The sequence below is a fragment of the Pipistrellus hanaki genome (genome assembly GCF_964339955.1).
Source record: "Pipistrellus hanaki genome assembly, chromosome: 5".
NCBI classification, from domain to species: domain Eukaryota; kingdom Metazoa; phylum Chordata; class Mammalia; order Chiroptera; family Vespertilionidae; genus Pipistrellus; species Pipistrellus hanaki.
In genome coordinates this window covers 68292622-68316042 of record NC_140507.1, presented here as the reverse complement: position 1 = coordinate 68316042, position 23421 = coordinate 68292622, and the positions used below count along the sequence as shown (strand labels likewise).

Genomic DNA, 23421 nt, shown 5'->3' with positions numbered 1-23421 from the left:
CTAAATGCAATATATGGTAGGTATTCATTGTTTTTAAAGTTGGTGGTAATAGCCCCTGCTACTCGATAGTTTGTGAAGTACTTCATCACCACTATTTGTGTTGATGTTAAAATGTTTTAACTTTGTGTAGTTTGTTGAATTAGTTGTCTATTATACCTGTTTGATTGATGAGGAAATTGAGACTTAGAGAAATAAAGTCACTCAACATTTGGCTAGCAGTAAAATAAGTAATATATTTTATTTATATATAGAATCTACCACACAGTTAAGACCTTTAGCTACAATCATGCTGTGGAATGATTTTGTTTAAAGGACTCTATGTAAATGTACTGATGTTATTATCAAAGAGTTATCTTGAATGTCACTATTGTATATTAGATGGTGTCTGGTAACAGAAGAAAACACTAGGGTTTGATTTTCATTATATTTTCTAAAAAAAAACCCACACATTTTTATTGATTTCAAAGAGGAAGGGAGAGGGAGAGTTAGAAACACCAATGATGAGGGAGAAGAATTTATTGGCTGCCTCTAGCACACCCCACATGGGATCAAGCCCACAACTGGGCATATGTCGATGCTTAACCACTGAGCTATGGGTGCCAGGCTCAATACTTTTTCCAAGTGAATAATTTTGAAAACGATCACTAGTATTTTTCTATATTTAAATTTTTGCTTTAAACCAATGTCTTATTTCAAAATAATTTTAAAGACATGATTAACTGATGTTAATTGTTCATATCCTTGAGTTATATAATTAAAATTTTAATTCAATACTTGATTAACAACTAATTCTGAATTTTCTGTCTTTATTTACAGAATGGTAAATAGCGCTTATCATCTCTAGAAAGGATATTACTTCACCTCATGTAAAGTATGCTCAATTCCCTCCCAGTAGTGTAAGTATCTAGTCCTTCTCTTAATTTTTGTCTAGTCAGTTGTTTTCAATAAAGTTACAAATCATTGTGATTATTATTTTTAAAAAGATAGCAGACATTTGTAGATTGAAAGAATTTTTTTATAATCTTGTGGTAATTTCTTTGGAGAATTTTCAAATCTATCAGTTTTCTCTTTTACAATTTCTGTTTTTAACTTGAAGTCTGATATTAAGTTTGAACATAAAATTACTCTGCTTATTATTTTAATCTGCTTAATAGTCTAGAAATGTGAAATAGATGTTTAGCCATTTGAAAAAGCTAGTGTTAGATTCCTTGTGACAAGCAGAATATTAGAAGCATGTTACCTTAATACTGCCTTTTATGTGCAAACTCCTAATACCTTAGCCGTTTCCTTTACCTACTGGGGATAATCATGTAGTTAAGCCTGTTAGCTAATGTAGTTGCTAGCCTTTCTTTCAAGTCAGGCAAAAAATACTGGTACAAATTGAGGTAGTGGCATTATATTGAGAGATTTTTTTGTGCTAGAATATGAACTGTAACCACTAGTTCATATTAAATAGTTCTTTGAATAAAAGTATTCTGGGAATTTCAGATATTAGAGAAGATAAAGTATCTATTAGCTCATTAAGTGCATCTTTAGAGTCTCATACAGAGTGCCTTTAGCATAAGTATTTTCTAAAATTTGATGCAGTTTCTGTTTGGATTAAATTCTTTCCATTTTGGTTGACAGTTCTATAATCCAGTAAGTAGACATTAAGATTGGTTTTTCTATTATTTAAGTTCTTCATTAAAATTTCTTTTTCCTCTCATTGACACTATCATGTACGGAAAAGTTTCTGGAATAGGCCTAGAGATGTAAATTGCAACCTGAGTTTATACTAAGTAGTTGTGTCCTTGGGAAGTGGGAAGGCACTGCACCCTACTCCTACTCCTTTTTTTTTTTAAATGACTTATTTTAAATGGCTATTCTTGTAGCCATTAGAATGTAAGCATCATGACACCAGGATTTTTTGCTGATATGTTCCTTGTTGCATCCTGTGTGTCTCATACAGGGATTGACACATATCAAGCACTCAATAAATCTTAGCTGAATTAATGATTTTTGTCTAACTGGTCTCCAGTTCTCTGATTCCACTCTTAAATCTATATCTCCCCCCTCTATAAACTTGTGTGTTTTTACTTGAATTTCCCCCCAAGCATACAAAAAAAATCTCAGTCTTAGTGGTGATATAAAATACCAAAGTGTGATTGGCATATTGGAATATAATCCTGTTTTTCTCAAAGTCTTTTTATTATATTGTTACCTATTGTCATAGCCTCTATTCTTATGCTTTTATCAGTTCTGTTGGTTTGAATTATGGAATCATTTACCATACTGTCAAGCTCAGTCCCTGGTAAATCTTCATTTCTTCTTGGCGTTTTCTTACTTTAAGACTGACACTCCTTTGATGCTTAATATTAATTGTGAAAGAGGGTAATGTAAGAATGCTATATATAGTAAGAAGGGCCTAAGAACATTCTTAGTTGATGAATATTATGATTGACTCTAGAATGTGTTAAATTATCATGCAATAAATATCAAGTAATCAATACAAAGTTAACTTATGATTAGACCATCTTTTGCCTAGTCATTCTGAATAAAAAGATAAAGACAGCAGAATCAAGCTGGAAAAAATGCTGTGTTATGCAATAAAGTATCATTAAGTGTTGATTAATTACAAGTAAGGAAGTAATGTCATTTTTTATGCATATGCTTTCAAGATTAATTATTTGTGAGTACTTCCACCTTTATTGCTCCACATGTGTATAGAATTTAGTTTAAGAAAGTGTTCTGGACCTCATGCTATAAAGAAATGTTTACATACATATCTAAGTAAGGATAAAATTTATTGTAAAATAGGTTTACTGTTATGGTCTGATAGTATGGTCTTTTAGAACTGAGCCACAATTCCTGAATTTAATTGTTATTTTATGCTCTGTGTTATTGCAGTGTCGAAATTCTTCTCTCACATTTTCAATTATTGTTGGCCTGAGTCTGCATTCAGATTAGTAATTTAAAACAGAAAATGTTCCTCATCCTGTGAACAGTCCTTGTGCTACATATGAAAATTAATTCTGTTCTTATATGTTATCTTTTTCTGTTATGAAAGCATTGCTGGTGACATGGACTTAGATGACTTTTGTAGGTTATTTATTACCATAATTGCATGATTATGTGCTAAAAGTACCGGTAAGTAAATTATGAGAATGAAAATTTGGAAATTACAGAATGTGTGCCTTTGTTTATAATAATGCACATTGGGGTATTATTGTCAATATCCAAGAAAGCTTCTATTCTTGGCATTTTCTCAGTAAAATATTTTACCTCCAGTGTCATATGTATGATTTGATCCTGCCCATTATATCATTATCATTCTACTCCATAGTGATCATACATTCCATTCTAGCAACTGTAGATCTTTTTACTTTAGATGTAGCTTTTGGTATTAGGGATCTCTCTAGGTACAAGGCACAAACATCTAATTAAACAAGGTGAAGCTTAAGAGGAAATTTATTCTCTTATATATTAATACAACAAGAAGAGCAGAGGCTTAGAAATTACTAGAACAAGGGACATGAACACTGCAAAGCTTTCTTCTTTGCTCTGTATCTCTAGATTCTTCCACATAGTGAGGAGTGTACCAGATTGACATCTTCCTGCAACTGGATGTAGTTAGAGTGACTGTCCACTAATCTACCCTAAATATTTTCAAGAGAGCTAGGCTTGTCTTCCTATGTGTCCACCCCACTGGCCAGGAAGTAGAGAGAGTATTATGAGTATTATGAGAACATGTGGTTGGAAACAATGAGGCATTCTAGGCAGACAAAATTAATGGATCCTTTCTATTATCTCCTTTTATGACTTTTGAAATAAAAGTGTGTCCCATTGCCAAAAAAGCTGAAATGACTTAAAATATTACATTGTTTTAGATACTGTGGAATCTTTAGTTCTAATACCAGCTGTAGGATAGATACCTTTAGTTACAGGTTAAATTCATATAATTTATTTTATGTTCATGCTAATATAAAGTGCTACTCTATACAGAGAAATATGAAGAGTTATACTATACATATTACTATTTGTTCTGACATAAATAAGATAGGAAAGTAAAAATAATTTTTCCTCACATCTTCTAAATTCTTCTAGCTGGACAATAATCAAATTAACAGAGACAGAATAACAGGACACAATGTTCAAAGTTTGTTAAACAAATGTGTATTCTGGGTGTCATAATGTGACCCAAAGAGGCATTCAGCAGTTGAGGTTTATATGCCATTTTGGACAAAGGAGAAAGGGGCATGGGTCTGAGATTTAGAGGGGAAATAGGCAGTTCATAGGTAGCCAAGAAAGATTGTAACACATGGCAAACAAATTCCTAGCAGACAACCCGAAAACAATGGAACTGAGGGGAGAATCCAGCAGAACAGGTTTTTGTATGTCTACCATATTTAAATCGTATTATGCTAAGGTGAAAATGCCAAAGCATGTTTGTAAAGATTCTTTTCTTGAAGCAGGACTTTCTATCTGACTTCCTTTAGGCAAGAAATGAGTAGGATCAAAGGTTCTTTTAGTGTCTTTGTTTCTTCATAATCAGCTTAAAATCAATATCCCAAAAGGTACATTTTGAGGTGACAAAACTTGGGTCCCCTTCAATATTGTTTTTTTTTGTTTTTTGTTTTTTTTGGGGTTTTTTTGGTGATGATGGTACATATAATAAAACAGTTTTCTTTTTCTTTTTCTTTTTTTTAAATATATTTTATTGATTTTTATACAGAGAGAAAGGGAGAGAGACAGAGAGTTAGAAACATCGATGAGAGAGAGTCATCGATCAGCTGCCTCTTGCACACCCCCTACTGGGGATATACCCGCAACCAAGGTACATGCCCTTGACCGGAATCGAACCCGGGACCCTTCAGTCCCCAAGCCGACGCTCCATCCATTGAGCCAAACCGGTCCCGGCAATAAAACAGTTTTCAAAGTCTCATAGTTAATTAAAGTTAAGGGCATGCCAGCTTATGAAGTATGACTAAAGTGATTCGGCAGCTACTTTTAAAAACAACTTCCTGGAATTATGGATTAATAAACAGTATTCCCCCTTTATCCACAGAGGATATTTTCCAAGATTGCCAGTGAGTGCTTGAAACCACAGATAGTATTGAACACTATATATACTATTTTTTTTCCTATACATACCTATGAAAAAATTTAATTTATAAATTAGGCACAGTAATAGATTAACAACAGTAACAAATAATAAAGTAGGACAATTGTAACAATATGAGTTATGTGAATGTAGTCTCAGCAGATTAGCACAAATTTCTTTTACCTTCTCAATTTCACTGATAGAATTTTCATTGTTATCCTAGATCTTAGGAACCTCAGTATACTAAGCTGAGAACTTTTCACTTTTCACTTCAAGAAAGCACTTTACAGCTTCTTTTTGGTGTCTCCCAATTGTCAGCATCACTGCTCTTGCACTTTGGGGCCTGTAGTAAGTAAAATGTTTCTTGAGCACAAGCACTGAGATACCTGACAGTCAGATATTAAGCTGGACACTAAGTGACTAATGAGTGAGTGGTCTGGTCGTCTTTTAAGTGTGGACTCTGGCAAAGAGATGATTCATATCCCAGGCAGGATGGGGCAGGACTGTGCAAGATTCCATCATGCTACTTAGAACTACATCCAGGTTAAACTTACAAATTAGTTATTTGTGGTATTTTTCCTTTAATATTTTGTAACCTTAATTGATCATGGGTAACTGAACCAGCGGAAAGTATGCAACTTGGTGAAATTTCACTGTGAATACACCTGTGTAATGTAACTAGCATAGAACACAGAATATTTTAATAACTTTATTTGTTTTAAGCAAGGTGTACTATTCTTTTGCAGTTGATCAGTAGAAAAAGTAAATGAGTTACTCTGGTTGAAAGTTTTCTCTTCTCACCCAACCAGTAAGTAATAATATATTAAGTTAGCAAGAAAATTAGTAGAGTATAATTATAATAGCCAGAGCATTTAGACTAGCTAGTAATTGGGAATAGTCCAAGTGTCTAAAATAGAATGGATGGCCGAAACCCGTTTGGCTTAATGGATAGAACGTCGGCTTGGGGACTGAAGGGTCCTGGGTTTGATTCCGGTCAAGGGCATGTACCTTGGTTGCGGGCACATCTCCAGTAGGGGGTGTGCAAGAGGCAGCTGATCGATGACTCTCTCTCGTCGATGTTTCTAACTCGCTATCTCTCTCCCTTCCTCTCTGTACAAATATCAATAAAATATATTTTTTTTTTAAAAAAGCAACACATTTAAAAATAAATAAATAAATAAAAATAAAATAGAATGGATGAACAAACCTGTTGTATAAAATCATAGAATGATGTATTACTCAGAAATAAACAGGGAACAAACTATTGATACATACAACATTATAGATGAATCTCAAAAAACTTTATGCTCAGTGAAAGAAAACTTACATGAAAGTGTACATAGAAATTCCATTTATATGGTTTTCTAGAACAGACCAAAGTAATTCCTGGTGGGGGGAAAAAATCTGAGCAGTGGTTGCCACTGAAGAAAAGGGAAGAAATGAGGGAAATTCCTGGAGTGATGGCAGCATGCTATATCTCTGTAGGGATTTGAATTTCACATGTGTGTCTTATCAAAACTCATAGAAAAGGTAAACATAGATTTGTGTATTTTCTTTTATGAAAAGTCAACCTCAAAATAAATAAAACCTGAACAAATACTGAGCTCTAGTCAATGATATGCATGTGGAAGTATTTAGGGGAGAAGTGTACAGATGTCTAGAATTGATTTTGAAATGCAAAAAGAAATAAGATTATTAGAGGGATGGATGCATAAGGGAATGGATAGATATGTGATAAAGAAAGTAAGGTGTTGCCCTAGCTGGTTTGGCTCACTGGATAGAGTGTCAGCCTGGGGGCTGAAGGGTCCCAGGTTCGATTCTGGTCAAGGGCATGTACCTTGGTCACGGGCACATCCCCAGTAGGGGGTGTGCAGGAGGCAGCTGATAGATGCTTCTCTCTCATTGATGTTCCTAACTCTCTATCCCTCTCCCTTCCTCTCTGTAAAAAAATCAATAAAATGTATTTAAAAAAGAAAAGAGACATATTACTCAGTAGAGCATATTGGACAACCAGCTATCCTTTTTTGGGGGACAATAAACCTAAAATCCATACACATTAATTAAGTAAATATAAACTCTAGATAAAGCAAAGATTTTAAATATAAGAAACTTACTAGAACCCTTAGGCTGTTAGTAGAGCAGTTTTATCTAAGTGGTTTTAATTGGAGACTTAAAAGAGTACAGTAGCCTATATCCCAAACCATATGATTGCATAAGTACCTATATTGGAAAGTAGAATGACGTATGATATTGGAGACAGACTAGGTTTAAATCTTCTGCTTTTTTTTTTTTTTTTTTTTTTTTTTTTTTTTTAAGCCAGTCAAGTTTAGTAGTGGGGGGGTTAGTGACACTAACTTTAGTTAAGTTCTAATAACCCACTACCATCGGACCAGCCTAAATCTTCTGCTTTTTTAAAAAGTTTAATTTTTATTGTTCAGATTATTACTATTGTTCCTCTTTTTTCCCCTCATAGCTCCCCTCTACCTCTGGTTCCCACCCCACCCTCTGTCCTTACCTTCCCCCCACTCTCCTCATCAATAGGTGTACTCTTTTTGTCCAGTCTCCTCCCACACCCAAAGAATTGTCAGTCCACTCCCTTTCGATGCCCCTGATTCTATTTTATTCACCAGTTTATTCTGTTCATCAGATTTTTTATTCACTTGATTTTTAGATTCACTTGTTGATAGACATGTATTTGTTGTTCATAATTTTTATCTTTACCATTTTCTTCTTCTTCTTTCTCTTCTTAAAGAATACCTTTCAGTATTTCATGTAATACTGGTTTGATGGTAATGAACTCCTTTACCTTTTTTTTTTTTTTTTTTTTTTTTTTAATCTGTGAAGCTCTTTATCTGACCTTTAATTCTGAATGATAGCTTTGCTGGGTAGAGTAATCTTGGTTGTAAGTTCTTGCTATTCATCACTTTGAATATTTCTTGCCACTCCCACCTGGCCTGCATAGTTTCTTTTGAGAAATCAGCCGACAATCATATGGGTGCTCCCTTGTAGGTAATTAACTGTTTTTTCTCTTGCTGCTTTTAATATTATCTTTGTCTTTTGCTCTTGGCATTTTAATTATGATGTGTTGTGGTGTTGTCCTCTTTGGATTCCTTTTGTTTGGGGTTCTGTGCGCTTCTTAGACTTGTAAGTCTATTTCTTTTGGTCATTATTTCTTCAAATTGGTTTTCAGTATCTTGCGCTCTGCCTTCTAATGGCACCCCCATAATTCGGATGTTGATACGCTTGAAGCTGTCCCAGAGGATCCTTACACTATCTTCAAATTTTTGGATTCTTTTTTCTTTTTTCTTTTCCAGCTGAGAACGTTTTGCTTCTTTGTATTTCAAATCTTTGACTTGATTCTTGTGGTCTTCTAGTCTGCTGTTAGGTCTCTGTATAATATTTTTTTTTTTTTTTAATTTCAGACAATGAATGTTTAATTTCTAGTTGATCTTTTTTTCATATCCTCGAGGGTCTCGCTAAATTTATTGGCCTTTTCTAGGAAATTCTTTAAAAACCTTTTAACCATTGTTTTGAACTCTTATCTCCAGTAGTTTGTTTTTCTCCATTATTTCTTTCATTTGTGATTTTTTTCTTTGTCTGCATTTTCACTGCTTCCCTGAGTTGGTAGAGTAGCCTTGTGTCGTAGGTGTCCTCAAGGGCACAGTGGCTCAGCCTCCCAAGTTACCTGAGGTGGACACTCTTGGTGCACCCTTTTGTGGACTGTATGCTCAGCCTTGTTGTAATTAAGTCTTGATTGTTGGTGGTATCACTGGGAGGAATTGACCAATTTGCTATAAGGATCAGCTGTGTCTACACTGGGAGAACTTCTGTGCTAGAGACACTCTTATGAGACAAGACTTGCAAAATTGCAAAAGCCTCTGTGCTCAGCTTGGATGGGGCAGAGTTTCAGGACAGAGCAGATAGCCTTGGTTTCCTGTCAGCCCTGCCCTATGAAATCCCTGGGTCTCAGTGTCCCTTGGTAATTGCTGCAAGCACCTCTGACAGAAAGCTGCTCTCAAGTGTTGCCTGCTGCCGGACAGTCCAGTTTCTCCCCTAATGAGTCGGGGTTCCCAGAAACTTGTCCCAAACTGGAGTTCAGCCCAGTTGAGAGCTTCCATCTTTCTCTTGCTTTAGGAAGCCAGCCTCACACTCAGCCACCCGTGCATTCAGCAGTCAGTCCTCTCTGCACACGCATGCGCTTCCGGACCTCTGCCTCTGCAGTCTTAGTGTGCTTTCTCTTTTCCTGACAGTCCAGATTCCCCCCGAATGAGTCTGGTTTCCCAGCATCTTGCCCGGGACTGGAGTTAAGTGCAGTTGGGAGCTTCCTTCTCTCTCCCATTTTAGGACACCAGCTGTGCACTCGGCTGCCCGTGCACACAGCTGCCCATGCACACCTCCACCCGCCCTATCCTTGTGCAAGTCTCTGTACGGCTCCTTTGAGTCTCAATGAGCTTTCCTCTTTTCTTCTAGTTGTAGAATTTCCACTTAGTCAGCTTTCCTGTGGTTCTGGATGGTGTCTGTTTTGTCTTTTAGTTGTTGTTTTGATATTGTTGTGCGAGGCAGCACTTTAGGTGTTTACCTATGCCACCATCTTGGTTTCTCTTCTGCTTCTTAATCTGACTTTTTACAAGGTGCCAAACTACTCTGGGCCTTAGTTTCCTCAATAATCAATCATTCGATATACAATAAAATAAAGTATCTTATCACAGGAGGTTGTTGTGAGGATTAAGTGATATTACATTATATTAAATTCTTCCTCATTGCCTTCTTAGATGTGAACGTTTAATAAAATTTTAATGTAGAGAGTTGAAGAACATCTCCAGTGGCTTAGCGGAACTGGCCCAGAGTGTATGTTTACCTGGAAAGGATGAGAAAATGTCTTGACATTTATTTCTATCAGCAAAAACTTAGTTGAGAGCCTGTGTATACAATTTGGCACTAGAACTATAAAAATAAAAATAAAAGAAATTACCACTTCAAAACACCTTAAATAAAAAAGTCACCTTTTTAAAAAATAATATTTATTAAAAAAAAATAATAATATTTAACAACTCCCTTGAACTTGTAGAAGTCATGCGCCAAATATGAGATACATTCTGAAAAATTTATTGTTAGGTGATTTCATTATTATTATGTGAATACTAGTAGCCCTGTGCCCGAATCCGTGCGCCAGTAGGTTGCTGCCACCCTCCTGTAGCTCTCCGCCTGCTGCCCCACCCTTCTTTAGCCCTCCCCCTCTAACCCCCATCAGAGCTTGCTGTCCTGTCCTGTAGCTCTCCACTGCCCTCTTGTAGTTCACTGCCCCAGCCTCCTGCAGATCTGTGATCTGGTCTTTATGTAGTTGGTCGTTACTCCTCAGGGCGTAAGGAATAATTAACATATTCCTCTCTTACTATATAGGACTGTAGAGTGAACTTACACAGACCTAGATGATATTAGCCTACTACACACCTAGGCTGTATGAGTTAGCCTATTACTCCTAGGTTACAAGCCTGTACAGCATGTTGCTGTATGAAACCGCACAAGAGAAAATGATGCATTCAATAAACTGTAAACATGAGATGTATGAAGCTGCTGCCGTGGTAATACTGCATACTGCTTATAGCACACTTTCTTTTTTTTATAAGTAGAAAGAGTATGCTCTAAAATAATGATAAAATAATAAAATATAGTATAGTAAATACTCAAGTCAGTAACATGGTTGTTTATCATCATAATCAGGCATTATCTACTGTGCGTAATTGTACTGCTACATTTTTATACGACTGGCAATGCAGTAGGTTTGTTTGCACCAGCATCACCACAAACACAGGAGTAATGCATTGCTTCACAACATTACAAAGGCTATTACCATGCTCCAATGTCAGTAAGTGATGATCTTCTGGGATACTATCATATATGTGGTCCATTGTTGACCATAATTATATTGTTATTAACTCTGAAACATTTTCTGATGGGCTACAGTATCTTGTGTTAGTTACAGAAAACATAATGTAAGAGCAATTTCCAAGAATGAATAGTTCAGTTTGGCTATAGCAGTGGTGGGCAAACTCATTAGTCAACAGAGCCAAATATCAACAGTACAACGATTAAAATTTCTTTTGAGAGTTAAATTTTTTAAACTTAAACTTCTTCTAACGCCACTTCTTCAAAATAGACTCACCCAAGCCGTGGTATTTTGTGGAAGAGTCACACTCAAGGGGCCAAAGAGCTGCATGTGGCTCGTGAGCCGCAGTTTGCCAACCATGGGGCTATAACTATGAAAAATCCATTTCTCAGGACATCAACAGAATGCATTACAGAGATAAAATATGAAATTACTAAATGGTGGATAAAATGGTGCTTAGTAAGTTTTTTTAGGTACCTCTTTTTTCTATTTAAGTAGTTTTGCTTGTTATTAGTATTTGCTTGAGTTTAGCATATCAAATAATTTATTTATATTAAATGAATTTATAGAGGCCCTAGGTCAGTTTTGTTGATATTTAGCAAAACAAGATAATACATCTATTTTTCAGCAACTTTCTATTAATACTCTAATGTAGAATAATACACTTGAGATGGAAAAACACCTATGGGTAATTACATAGCCTGGATTTAATAGTGTATTTACATAATCTGTTGTTTTGGTATTACTGCGATAATGGAAATTTTGGGTCATTATAATAGTAATGTCTTAAACATTTTCATTGAAGAAGCACAGCATCTTCTGGGCTTTTCTATAATGATTTTTTACTAGATATTGTAAATAAAGGAACTACTTTTCTTTTTTTTTCCAGTTTGTTGGAAACCATGTCTCACTATACAGATGAACCCAGATTTACAATAGAACAGATAGATCTGCTTCAGCGCCTTCGGCGTACTGGAATGACTAAACATGAAATCCTCCATGCCTTGGAAACTTTGGACCGTCTCGATCAAGAGCATAGTGACAAGTTTGGAAGAAGGTCCAGCTATGGAGGAAGTTCATATGGGAATAGTACCAACAATGTTCCAGCATCTTCCTCTACAGCTACAGCTTCCACACAGACCCAGCATTCGGGAATGTCCCCATCGCCTAGCAACAGTTATGATACCTCCCCACAGCCTTGCACTACCAATCAAAATGGGAGGGAGAATAACGAGAGATTGTCCACATCCAATGGAAAGATGTCACCGACTCGCTACCATGTAAACAGCATTGGTCAGAGGTCATACAGTTTTGAAGCCTCAGAAGAGGACCTAGATGTAGATGATAAAGTGGAGGAATTAATGAGGTTGGTTCCTTTGCTTATTCAGAGTCCCCAAAATGTCTGTTCTTATATAATGGTTTTAAGTAATAGATTGTATTTCAGCTACTTATCTATAGGAACTGTGATTTCCCCCTGCCCACTTGGAGATGAAAGAAAAGGTCAAATTTTAAGTTTTAATTCAAAGTTTCTCTTTTCAACTTCAGCCCTATCACTTTGCTGCTTGATAAGCATTTTCCATTCTCTCTGTCAAAGCAAAGGTTAGCCTTCTCTTTATGGTTGTAATTGCTAACATTGAATTTTCAGCAATACTAACAGATACTTTCTATTCCTTAAATTTACTGTAAGAACTTTTTCTAAGGGATAAGGTGATTTTATCATGATACAGTTTTGAGTTTTCTCTCCAATAACTCAATCAAACAATAATTTTAAGCTCCTGTTATATAAATAGTAGTGTTCTTTGGAGAAAAAGTTTTCACTCCTAAGAAGCTAAAGTTTTAATTTTAGCAGTAGGTGCCACATATAAATGTTTAATGTTATCTGTTGTAAGATAAGTTAAAGCACTTAGGGTTTTAAACACTGAGAAAAGAAGTTTACTTTCAACAGAGGCAGGTAGAAATGGTTTCACACTGGGCCTGGGACACTGAGGGCAGCAACCATGTGTTTTCTACTGTTGTGTCTCTAGGACCTGAACTGTCCTTGGTACATGGTGAGAGCATAATCTGTTAAGTGGATGATGATTATAAGCTAAACCTTAAGAGATAGCCTGTCTTTTGAAATATAGCAACCTTATATAAAGTTAATGGTAGAATAGGCAAGGTGTGTTTTGTCTTAAAAGGATTACATGTGGGGTAGACTATGTAATAAGAGTTGTATACTGGGCAGTACAGCTTTTGGAAGATTTGAATTCTATATAAATATAGAATTCTATATAAATAGTTACTTGTTAATTTGATTGGAGTTAAGGAAGTTAATTCTCATACGTGTATTAGACTAACAAGAAGTTTGGGAAAACTTTCTTTTTAACAGAAGGCTCTGGAAGATTGGCCAGGGTCTAAAACTTGACTATTAACTTATAGGTTGACATTTTACTGTAATTCAAGTATGTCTTCAAAATAAACAGAAAATCTCGTTAGCAATGACTAGGATTTGTACTTAAATCCTGCAAGTACACACATTCAAGTTTCATCATTAATTACATACATGTTTATATATTATTATCAGCATTTAATTTACATGCTACCATTTTGTTGCATAGTTAAGACACTTGATTTTCTTCATTATCTCTGCTTTAATTTTTTACAACTACTACGTTGGTGTCCTCTAATCATCTAGGGATTTCAATGACATTCTGACTCTCTGTGGTCCTCTGCCATTGTGCCCTCACCCACACCTACATTCTTTTGTGCCCACTGATAATTTTTCTTAAGTTTGCAGATAATAACAATTATTAGGTTGGAGGGAGAAGTTTATTGCATGTCTGTTCTCAGCTTAATCATTATAACTATGCTGTGAGGTGGAGCAGAGAAATTGAGATTCACAAAAATTAAATAATTGGCTCAAGAAAATGGTAAATTTTAAGTGGCAGAGTCTGAGTTCTAACTCAGAGTCTTTATTGCTAATGTTCCACTTTTATCTGTTGCCTCTGAAAATAAATTTTTATATCTGTAGATATCAATAAGATTATAGGAACAATGGTTAATGTAATTTAAGACAAAGTGCGAATGCCTTAATGGACTAAGTCCCCCTTCCCAACTCTCATGATATTTGCCTGTTACTAAACAAATGAATTTTTATTTGGTAGAATGATAGAGAAATTTTTGAGCAATGGATCTTTCTGAGGGTCGTGCTCATTTAGGGCTACACTGCCCTTGCTGATTGCACAACACTGCAGTCATATTTTAGTGCATTGAATTTGGTGGTCTCTAGGTGGGGAGAATAGTTACTTGGTATCTGAATGCCTTCCTGCCTCCATTTCTGCATATTAGTATATCATATATAGCATTGGACAAAATTAGGTTTACAATTGTGAGTATGCAAAGTATAGTTTATTCTTATATTATTATTTATTAATCATTTTATTATTTTCCATACAAACAACTATAAACCTACTTTTGCCCCACCTTATATATGAGTAATTCACCTCTTGCATACTCACATTTCCCAACTTCTTTAGCACTCAATTATAAGATGCTTTTTTCAAATTTCATAACCCATGTGTCCACACAACTTAACTTTTAGTAATTTCAAGGCACATAAAGAAATTTTTTTGTAGAAATTGATTAAATTATAACAAAGCCTGATCAACTTGTTAAGAAACAATAAAAAATAAAGTAACTGTTACTTTTTTTGTTTTTTAATTGATCAGGATAAAAAACCTGAATTGGAAACTAGAATATGAATTCTCAACAGATCGCTGAATATAACATTTTAGGAAGGACTTTAAAGCTCTTAACTTTAGAATGATGAACCATTTCACATGTTAATATTTTTTAATACCTATATGTAGGTGTGTATATATATATATACACACACACACACAAACATATATATATGTGTATATATATATATTTGCAAATATGTTGCACATCTATTAAAGTATCTGTTCTGTTGTATATGTATTATAAAGTAACAATTGAAATGAGTTTAGTGTTTTAATAATGTATGTTAGTATTTTATACAAGATTCCTAGACTTTATTCTGAGTTGGTTATCCCTAACAATAGGGTAGTATTTACTTGTGTAGGTAGGGTACTTATGATCCATAGTAATAATATTCAGTTACCGTGTTGTTTATCCATATAGAGTAGCTTTTCTTTTAAAGTTATCTTTAAAACATTTTAAAGTTATGTTTTGTTTATCTCCATGAAAGGAAATTAAAAGGAGCAGGTTTTATTTAAACATGAAAGAATTTGTATGCAATTATATTTTCCATCTTTGAAATAGTCTGTCTTCCATCTCTGGAAATCTTTGAGATAAAAGACTGCCTATGATATTAATAAATGTCACCCCTAAAAATTGAGAAAAATCCAATAAAATTTTTTTTTAAAAGACTACTTTCAAGAGGGGATGGGACTAAAGAATGTGTTAAACAAGAGGCTATGGAATACCTCAAAAGCATTCCACTTTTAAATATGCATTCTTTAATACTCTTTGTCCTAGAAAAGAAATTGTCATTTTGAGCAAGAATAAATAACTTTTTCCATTCTGGTTTGGAAGTTGAAACATATTTAAGAATAAGAAAATAAAACTTTTATAAATGATCTAGATCAGTTTTTCTATTTTACCACCTTGTATCCCCAACTATAGATTTGTTCATTCAATGAACAAATTAAGGTCTATTATCTGCAAACCCTATGATGAATAAGACAGTCATTGTGCTAAAGGATTTTTTAGGCTTGTAAGAGTGATAAGGCCAGGTTAGAAACAACTGTAATACAGAATAGCGTGTAACACATTAACATATGGGTAGTGTAATTGGAATAACAACATGCTTTTGGAAGAAAATATATTTTTTAGCTCTGATGATCAGGGAGAACTTCTCTGAATAGATGACAATCAAATTGTGCCTTTTAAAAGGGTTATTTCAAAAAGAGGCATTACTGATTAGTTCATTTAGATATTAAGGTCTCTAGATCACAATGGAAAGTTTAGCAAGTTATAAAAATAATGGCAATGGAGGATGGAAATGAAGAATTTACATGTAGAAATTACTCAGATAGATGAATCCAGCATGGCTGTGTTTGGAAAAGGCAGTAAGAGAAGATGACATGGACTTCAAGTGGTTAGATGCAAATTGAGTGGTAGCTTCTTTTGGAAGTAATAGAAAGATCAGCCTACATTTGACTTTATTTCCATAAGACCTGAGAAGTAAAAATCATGAAGAGTATGAGATTTTACAAGATAAGGAAGGAAAAGGGATTCATTCTCTTTAAAGAGAATGTCAAATTTCAGATGAAGAGAGAAAGTAAGGAATAGGAGAAAATGAGAGAATTAGAATTGGAGTAACAAAAGTTTTTATACCAAGAAACTGTTGGTTTCACGGGGTACAGTGTGTACAGTAGGAGAGGCAGGTTGTTAAAGGCTGAATGGGGGGGGGGGAAATAGGTGCAAGTTTAAAGAACGGAGTCACCCCCAAAAGAATGGAAGTCTTTGAAATACTTAAGAGAAATGAACACAGAGAAAGTGAAATGCTGTGCTATTTTGAAAAAAACAAGTAAAACTAACTGAATATCACATCACTGCTTATATCTAAAGTGACTTTCTAGAAATCTTTCCATAGTGTCTTAAAGTACCTAATACTTTAGGTATTAGGTATGTTTAATTCAATCTTATACAGTTATAGCAGATCATTTCTTGCTTCTTTTCCTGGAATTCTAAGGTTTTATAAAATAATAGCCATTGTTCATGTAATACATTTATAGTTTCAAAATGTTTACATTGAAAAAATTTTTGTTATATGCACATTGAGTATTAAATTTCATTTAATTTTAATTTTAGTGCTTGGAGAAAAATAGTTAAAGCCTTGTGACAGGTGTATTAGTGTTATAGTTTTACCGGATGATGAAACCAGGGCCAAGGTTTATTAAATGACTTACCCAAGTGCACCCTTACCTTTCAAGTCTTTTTTTTTTTTTTTTTTTTTTTTCAATTCAAAAAAGATTCTCTCTGGTATAGCAGTTAAGTAAAGAGATTTTTAAGAATCATTGTGAGTACTCACAAACTTGCCGAGTATCTAAAAGTATAGTTTATGAGAGTGTAAGTGAATAGCTGCTGTCTTGCTGCCGTTATACTGTAAGACTGTGGATATTCCCCACTGGAATAATTAAGCATTATCTCCACTCTATGATTTAGTGTCTACTCTAGGTTAATTAGATTTAAAATAAATTTATTTAAATTCCAGTTTAAATCAGTGGCCAAAAAAAATGCTATTTAATCTATTTTCCCCATAAAAGCACATTTTAAAAATTTACCCTAATAAATATTTTCTTAAACTCAAGTTTTATTTCCAAGAAGGACACTACTCCTTGGAATACAATGTTTTATTTACATTTTTTCACATCGATTCTGCAGAAACCAAATGATTTGATTGTTTTACATACATCAGCCAGTTGAAATAGATACTGCTGAAGTTATTTCTTGCTCAGCTGATTACTGATGGATACTTGACAGCTTGTTTAGTCTATGTTACTTGTATTTTACTCAGCAGTTTTTGTTTGACTTATTTGTGCCTTTTCTGTCACATTCACAATTTAAAATAAAATGAGAATGCATATTTGTCAAGGGAATGTTTCAAATATATAGCAAGCATTTTGGAAGGAGTCTAGATATTATCTAAATCAGTATGAGAAATTTTGGATGTTGAATTAGCCAGCTGACTATTTTCTCCCTTTAGAAGTCTTTTTTATTAGGATTTCCAACTGGTAGATTAGGATTGTGCAGTAGAGTTCCAGATTAAAAGCTGTCCCTACTGTCTTCTCTTCGTTCTTCCTTAGAATTCCTGAAAAGGGAGCATGGAATCCGCTAATAGAATGTGTAGCCCCTTCTCACCAAGGGTCTAAAATAGCTGCTGTAAATTAAGTCACAGCTAATTCCTTTTGGGAAGGGTACTTTGGTTTCTCCAAATAATCTGTAGAAAGACTTAAACTCCTTTTTTAAATTAAATTCTTTATTGTTTAAAGTATTACATTAGTCTCCTCCTCCCCCCCACTCCACCCCCATTGATCTCTCCCCACCCCCAAGAACTTGAACTCTTAAGAAGAGTTTGTGGTTCATTCACAAAATTATTTGTAAAGATTTCATGATCTTTGTCTCAGATCAAGAGTCAGGAAGCTTTCTGAAAGGGATAGGTGGTAAACATTTAGACTTAGTGGACCAGAGGCAAAATTGAGGATATTATTCAGATAATTTGCACACAAGTGAGAAATCAAATAGGCACACATTTTTATTGACAAGACTTGATATAGAATAATAATTAAATACATTTAAAAATCAAAACCTACTAGTGAGAAAAATAGAATTGGGGAGGGGATGATAATTTGCTTTCATTCATAAACCTTGCCATTTATTGTCATTCTAGTGAATGTCTAGTCTTTTAAGAATTTGTTGAATTTTTAAATAAGTAAAAATCATTAAGGAATCTTAGTGGGGGAAAAATCAGGTCTATAATTTGCGGTCCCAAGTATGCAGAAAATAATGTAGGTTTAAGTATTAAGTATTCTGTATAATACATGTAATAGAAAATTAAGTGCCTTTTTATATTAAAATTCTATATGTAACCCCACTTAAATTTTTTTTTATACAGGAAAAGAAAACAAGTTAAAAGTCAAAGCCTTTCTTAAAGTGGCTAATATTTGTGAGAATGATGATGATTTCCATTCTTTAACCAGCATTTTTAAATGAACTGCACCTTATTTGTGCAGTTGCAAGTTAACACGGGAACCCACAATCTACTCACAACTGATTTTTGTCCTTGTTGCTTTTTATTTTTCTAGGATTTCTGTCTGTGTAAGATGTATTCACCCCACAGTAATGAAACTTAATATATACCATGTGGCAGCCTTGTTCCTAATGTGAATTATTCACAGCATAAGATTAGCCATCCTCTGGTATGAAACTCGTATCTACTGTGGCATTCACCAAGGCGTCCGTCTGCTGGTGTGGTGTTTTAGGACTTGAATATTTGGTGTTTCTTGGTTTCTTTTAATTTCATGTTTCATACAGGCGTGGTCTGTTTGCCTTTATTTTTGTGTCCTTTCTCTCCATGTTCTCCCCACCTCTCTGCTTCACCTTTCTTAGCAAAGATGAGGATTTCTACCTTCAACATACATTGTTGGTCTTGTCTTCTGTTTTTGTTAGGAGGGACAGCAGTGTGATAAAAGAGGAAATCAAAGCCTTTCTTGCCAATCGGAGGATTTCCCAAGCAGTTGTTGCACAGGTAACAGGTAAGAGCTGAAGAGCCCTTTATTCTGGAATCATGTCTAGTCTCTGCCTTCTGGTGCAGATGTTGGGTTATTGCTCACATTTCTGCATTGCAGTGCAGATCTGTCAATTTAGGCATAATAATGTATGCCGGTGATTTAAAACCCATTGTCTCCGATATCATGGAACTTCTCCAGTGCTTTTTTTTTTTTTTTTTTAATGTGTGCTAGTAAATTTTAAAAGCATTTCTAAAAAGCACAAAATTCCCTACTTTATTGGCTAAAAATGGGTTCTCTGGTTTTCTTGTAACTGTGACAGAGCTCATGACACATGCACATCCAACTGCTACCTCCATTTCATATATTTTAAAGCTTTGCAGTCCTCCAAATCTAATCCTCAATTTTACCAATTAAGAAATTATTGTGTTTTTTAAAGCACTTTTCTGTATGTGAAAGCTTTTCTCAACCCATTACTGAGAAGATAAGAGTTACCAGTGTCTTCTCTTTGTTTTTTATATCCCATCCCATTACCCACCCACCGCAGCCCCATCCCAAGTATGTGGTGTATATGTGTCATTCTCTATTCAGATTGCATTTTTTATAGTTATTAAATTTGGGCAGCATGTCTTTTCCTCTGTTGGAATGTAGTGTTTCTTCGATATCAGTGACTTATAAAACCCAACTATGCCTTAGTCATTAGAGTAACCAGAAATTCTTTTAACTACATTCTGTCATTAATACATGGCTATGCGTTGTACATTGATAGACGTGAAAAGTAATTTGTTTCTCCCCTTCATTTTTTTTAACATGGCAGGAGCAGCTACATGCCTTTGGCACTTTTAGCCTTTGTGTCTTAGTTTCTTCCCCACTATAATGATATAATTGGATCTGATCTTCAACAGTACCTTCTAATTTTAAGATATTATATATATTCTCTAGACATTGATATATACATACATATATATATATATATATATATATATATATATATATATATATTGAAGACAATTTACCTAAAAAGATTTATTGACCATTAATTTGGTTAAAAATGAAACTTGAGATTTCAGAAGTCTTAAATTTTGTCCCAAGAATCTAACCTAAGATCAGCCAATCTTAATACAGGTGTTTGTGTGTGTCTCTGTGTGTATGCATGTGTAACATATTATGTAATATAGCTTTATAAATGATACTGTTTATGGCAGAAAAAAACACTTTAGTTCAAGGCATATTTTTTTGTACAGAAATCTTAAACAGCAGAATGATGTGTGAATTTAAGTTTTGCAATCTTCAGGTGTTTTTTAGTAGGATATTTAAAATAAATTGTTACCCTTATTTTCAAAAATGAAGAAGTGGTGATAAGGGCCCAGTAAGGGCAAGTTCAGTGGGTTTTACCAAAGTCCACTGCTGTGCACTATGAAAAGATAGATTACTGTCTTTCAGGGCTTTTATTTCAGCCCCAAGATTAGGGGCAATAGAATTTTCTGGTTTGCCAAAATAACAAAAATATAGTGTTGTAGAACAGCATTAGATAATGTTGATTTTGTTTAGGCAGAAATATTTCTGAGTATCTTGAGTACACTGAATCTTGAATTATCTTGGCCTTTCAAAATAGTAGCTTTTGAAAACAATGCAGCATGGATGCAAATTATAATAAAATACCTTTAACAGGAATTTCCTAGGCATATGTAAAAGCACTGGATAAACTGTAATGAATTAAACATATTAGGTCTAGTAATAATTAATGTCGTTTTCTAATACTTTTTAAAATCGAATTTATTTAAACAATACAACAAAATTTAATCAACAATATAGTTGCCGTTGTTTTCTACTACTTGTGCCCAACGCTCAGGAAACATTTTAATCCCTATGTTGTAAAATTCTTGTGATTTTGATGCAAAAAATTCGGTCAATGCATTTTTGAGGCATTCTTCATTATTAAATTTTTTTCCAAGAAGAAAGTTTTGCAAAGAACAAAACAAATGGTAATCGGAAGGGGCAATATCAGGAGAATATGCAGGTTGAGGGAGAACTTCCCATTCCAACTGGCGCAGTTTTTTAGCAGTGATTCTTGCAGTATGCGGTCGTGCGTTATCGTGGTGAAGAATTACGCCCTTCCGATTAATCAGCGCGGGTTCTTTTTCTCTTAAAGCTTGGGCTAACCTTTCCAATTGGGCACTATACACTGCACTTGTAATGGTTTGGTTAGATGGTAAAAGTTCATAATGAAGAATTCCTTTAAAATTCCATCAAACACACAACATCACTTTTTTCGCATGCAAGTCAGGTTTTGGCGTGGGCTGCGGAGCCTCATTTTTGTCCAACCATTGAGGCCGCCTTTTCAAATTAACATACAGCACCCACTGTTCATCTCCGGTAACAATTTGCTCTAAAAACGGCAAACGGTTTTGACGAGAGAGGAGCGAACTGCAAATTGTGACTCTTTGATTATGATTGTTGTCGGTCAACTCATGAGGAACCCATTTTCCAAACTTTTGGACTTTGCCAAGTGCACGCAATTGATTGGAAATTGTTTTTTGTGAACAATTTAAAGTTGTCGCAAGCTCTTGTTGGGTAATTTGAGGATTTTGCACCAAAAGAGCTTGAAGAGCTTCTTGATCAAAATTGGACACACGGCCTCGACCACTCTTGTCATCTAACGAAAAATTTCCCTCGCGAAATTTCTCAAACCAACGCTGGCATTTTCTGGCGCTAACTGCATCTTGACCAAGAGCACTACAGATGTTTTTTGCAGCCTCACTTGCTTTTCTTCCTAATTGGAACTCGTAAAGCATGCAGTGCCGAATATGCTCTTCATCCGCCATCTTCTTAGCCCTAGTTTTGCAACAAAAACCAAACCAAACACAAACTTTTTCAAGCAAAACTTGTTAATTGCACTTCACTTCACACGTTCTGTAGATACCACGTGTTTGAAGATTATGTCAATACAAGTCAACGCCAAGCAAGATTTTAAACTAATGTTGAAAAACGACATTAATTATTACTAGACCCGATAGTATATCAAATATTGGCTTTTTGGAAAGGGAAACTGAAAGATGTTTTAGCATCTTGCTACTCATGGAACAGCAGTATTGAGAGCTTGTTAGAAATGTAAAGTTAGAGAGCATCACCTGAAACGTAAATCAGAATTTACATTTTAACCAGATCCCCAGGTACTATTTTAGGAGATTGGTAAGCTTTCCTGATTTTAACTTCAATGGATTGGCATTGTTTAGCAATGCCCCATTCAGTAATAGTCATCATGATGCCATCTCCGGTTTATGAAAGCAAAAAGTGATAATGGTTTTACACATTTATTATCTGTTATATCACTTGGACCTTCCTTTGGCTACTGTAATTATAGGATCTGGTACTGTTAAAATATTCTTCCCCCATTTCCGCCTCACTCCAACTTATTCTTCCTCCTCTTCGTTCATAATTTGAAAGCTTGGATTCATTTTTCCTTGACCAGATATTTTTCATGGTTCTCTATTGAGTGAAAATGAAACTTATTATAATTTGACTCCAGCATTCTTTTTATTGCCATCTTCTATTCATTATACTCCCTAGCTGAATTAACTACTTGCCATTTCCAGAATTTTGCTTACCTAGATGCTCCCATATTATCGGTGGAATGTAGGATACTTTCCACCTTCTCACCTCAGCCTTACAATTGCTGTTTATCAAGCTTACCCTAGTTGCTATCTTCATTCTGTCTTCTTTGGTTACTCTGGCCCACATGGAGCTCTCTTTCTCTTTTTTTTTTTTTTTTTAATACTTTATTGATTTTTTACAGAGAGGAAGGGAGAAAGAAAGAGAGCTAGAAATGTCGATGAGAGAGAAACATCCACCAGCTGCCTCTTGCACAACCCCTACTGGGGATGTGCCCGCAACCAACGTACATGCCCCTGACTGGAATCGAACTTCGGACCTTTCAGTCCGAAGGCTGAAGCTCTACCACTGAGCCAAACCGGTTTCGGCTGGAGCTCTCTTTATTCTGAAATTAATTAGACTTACTTCACCACCCTGAGATACTAAACCTCATTTCAGTTATACATTTTAGAGTAATGTTCTTTAAAAGCAGTGATATTTCTTACACATCCCCTAAGAGCCTACCTACATGCTCTCTGAAAATTCCACGTTTACCAAGCTGCCTATAGTGCTGCCTTGTAGGGTAAATCAGGCATTTATGAAGCTAA

The 23421-nt window shown here is 34.9% G+C and overlaps 1 protein-coding gene across 12 annotated transcripts in view; it reads left to right on the top strand.

Moving 5' to 3' along the window:
* The window catches only part of HMBOX1 (homeobox containing 1), a 162472-nt gene that overhangs the window by 59569 nt on the left and 79482 nt on the right, over positions 1–23421 (top strand). For all 12 annotated transcript variants that reach the window (XM_084886441.1, XM_084886438.1, XM_084886440.1 and 9 more), the window contains 3 exons: positions 817–896; positions 11857–12333; positions 19164–19249. In XM_084886441.1, the coding sequence (XP_084742567.1) occupies positions 874–896; positions 11857–12333; positions 19164–19249 (586 nt within the window). In that variant the 5' untranslated portion in view covers positions 817–873. The remainder of the gene's footprint in view (positions 1–816; positions 897–11856; positions 12334–19163; positions 19250–23421) is intronic.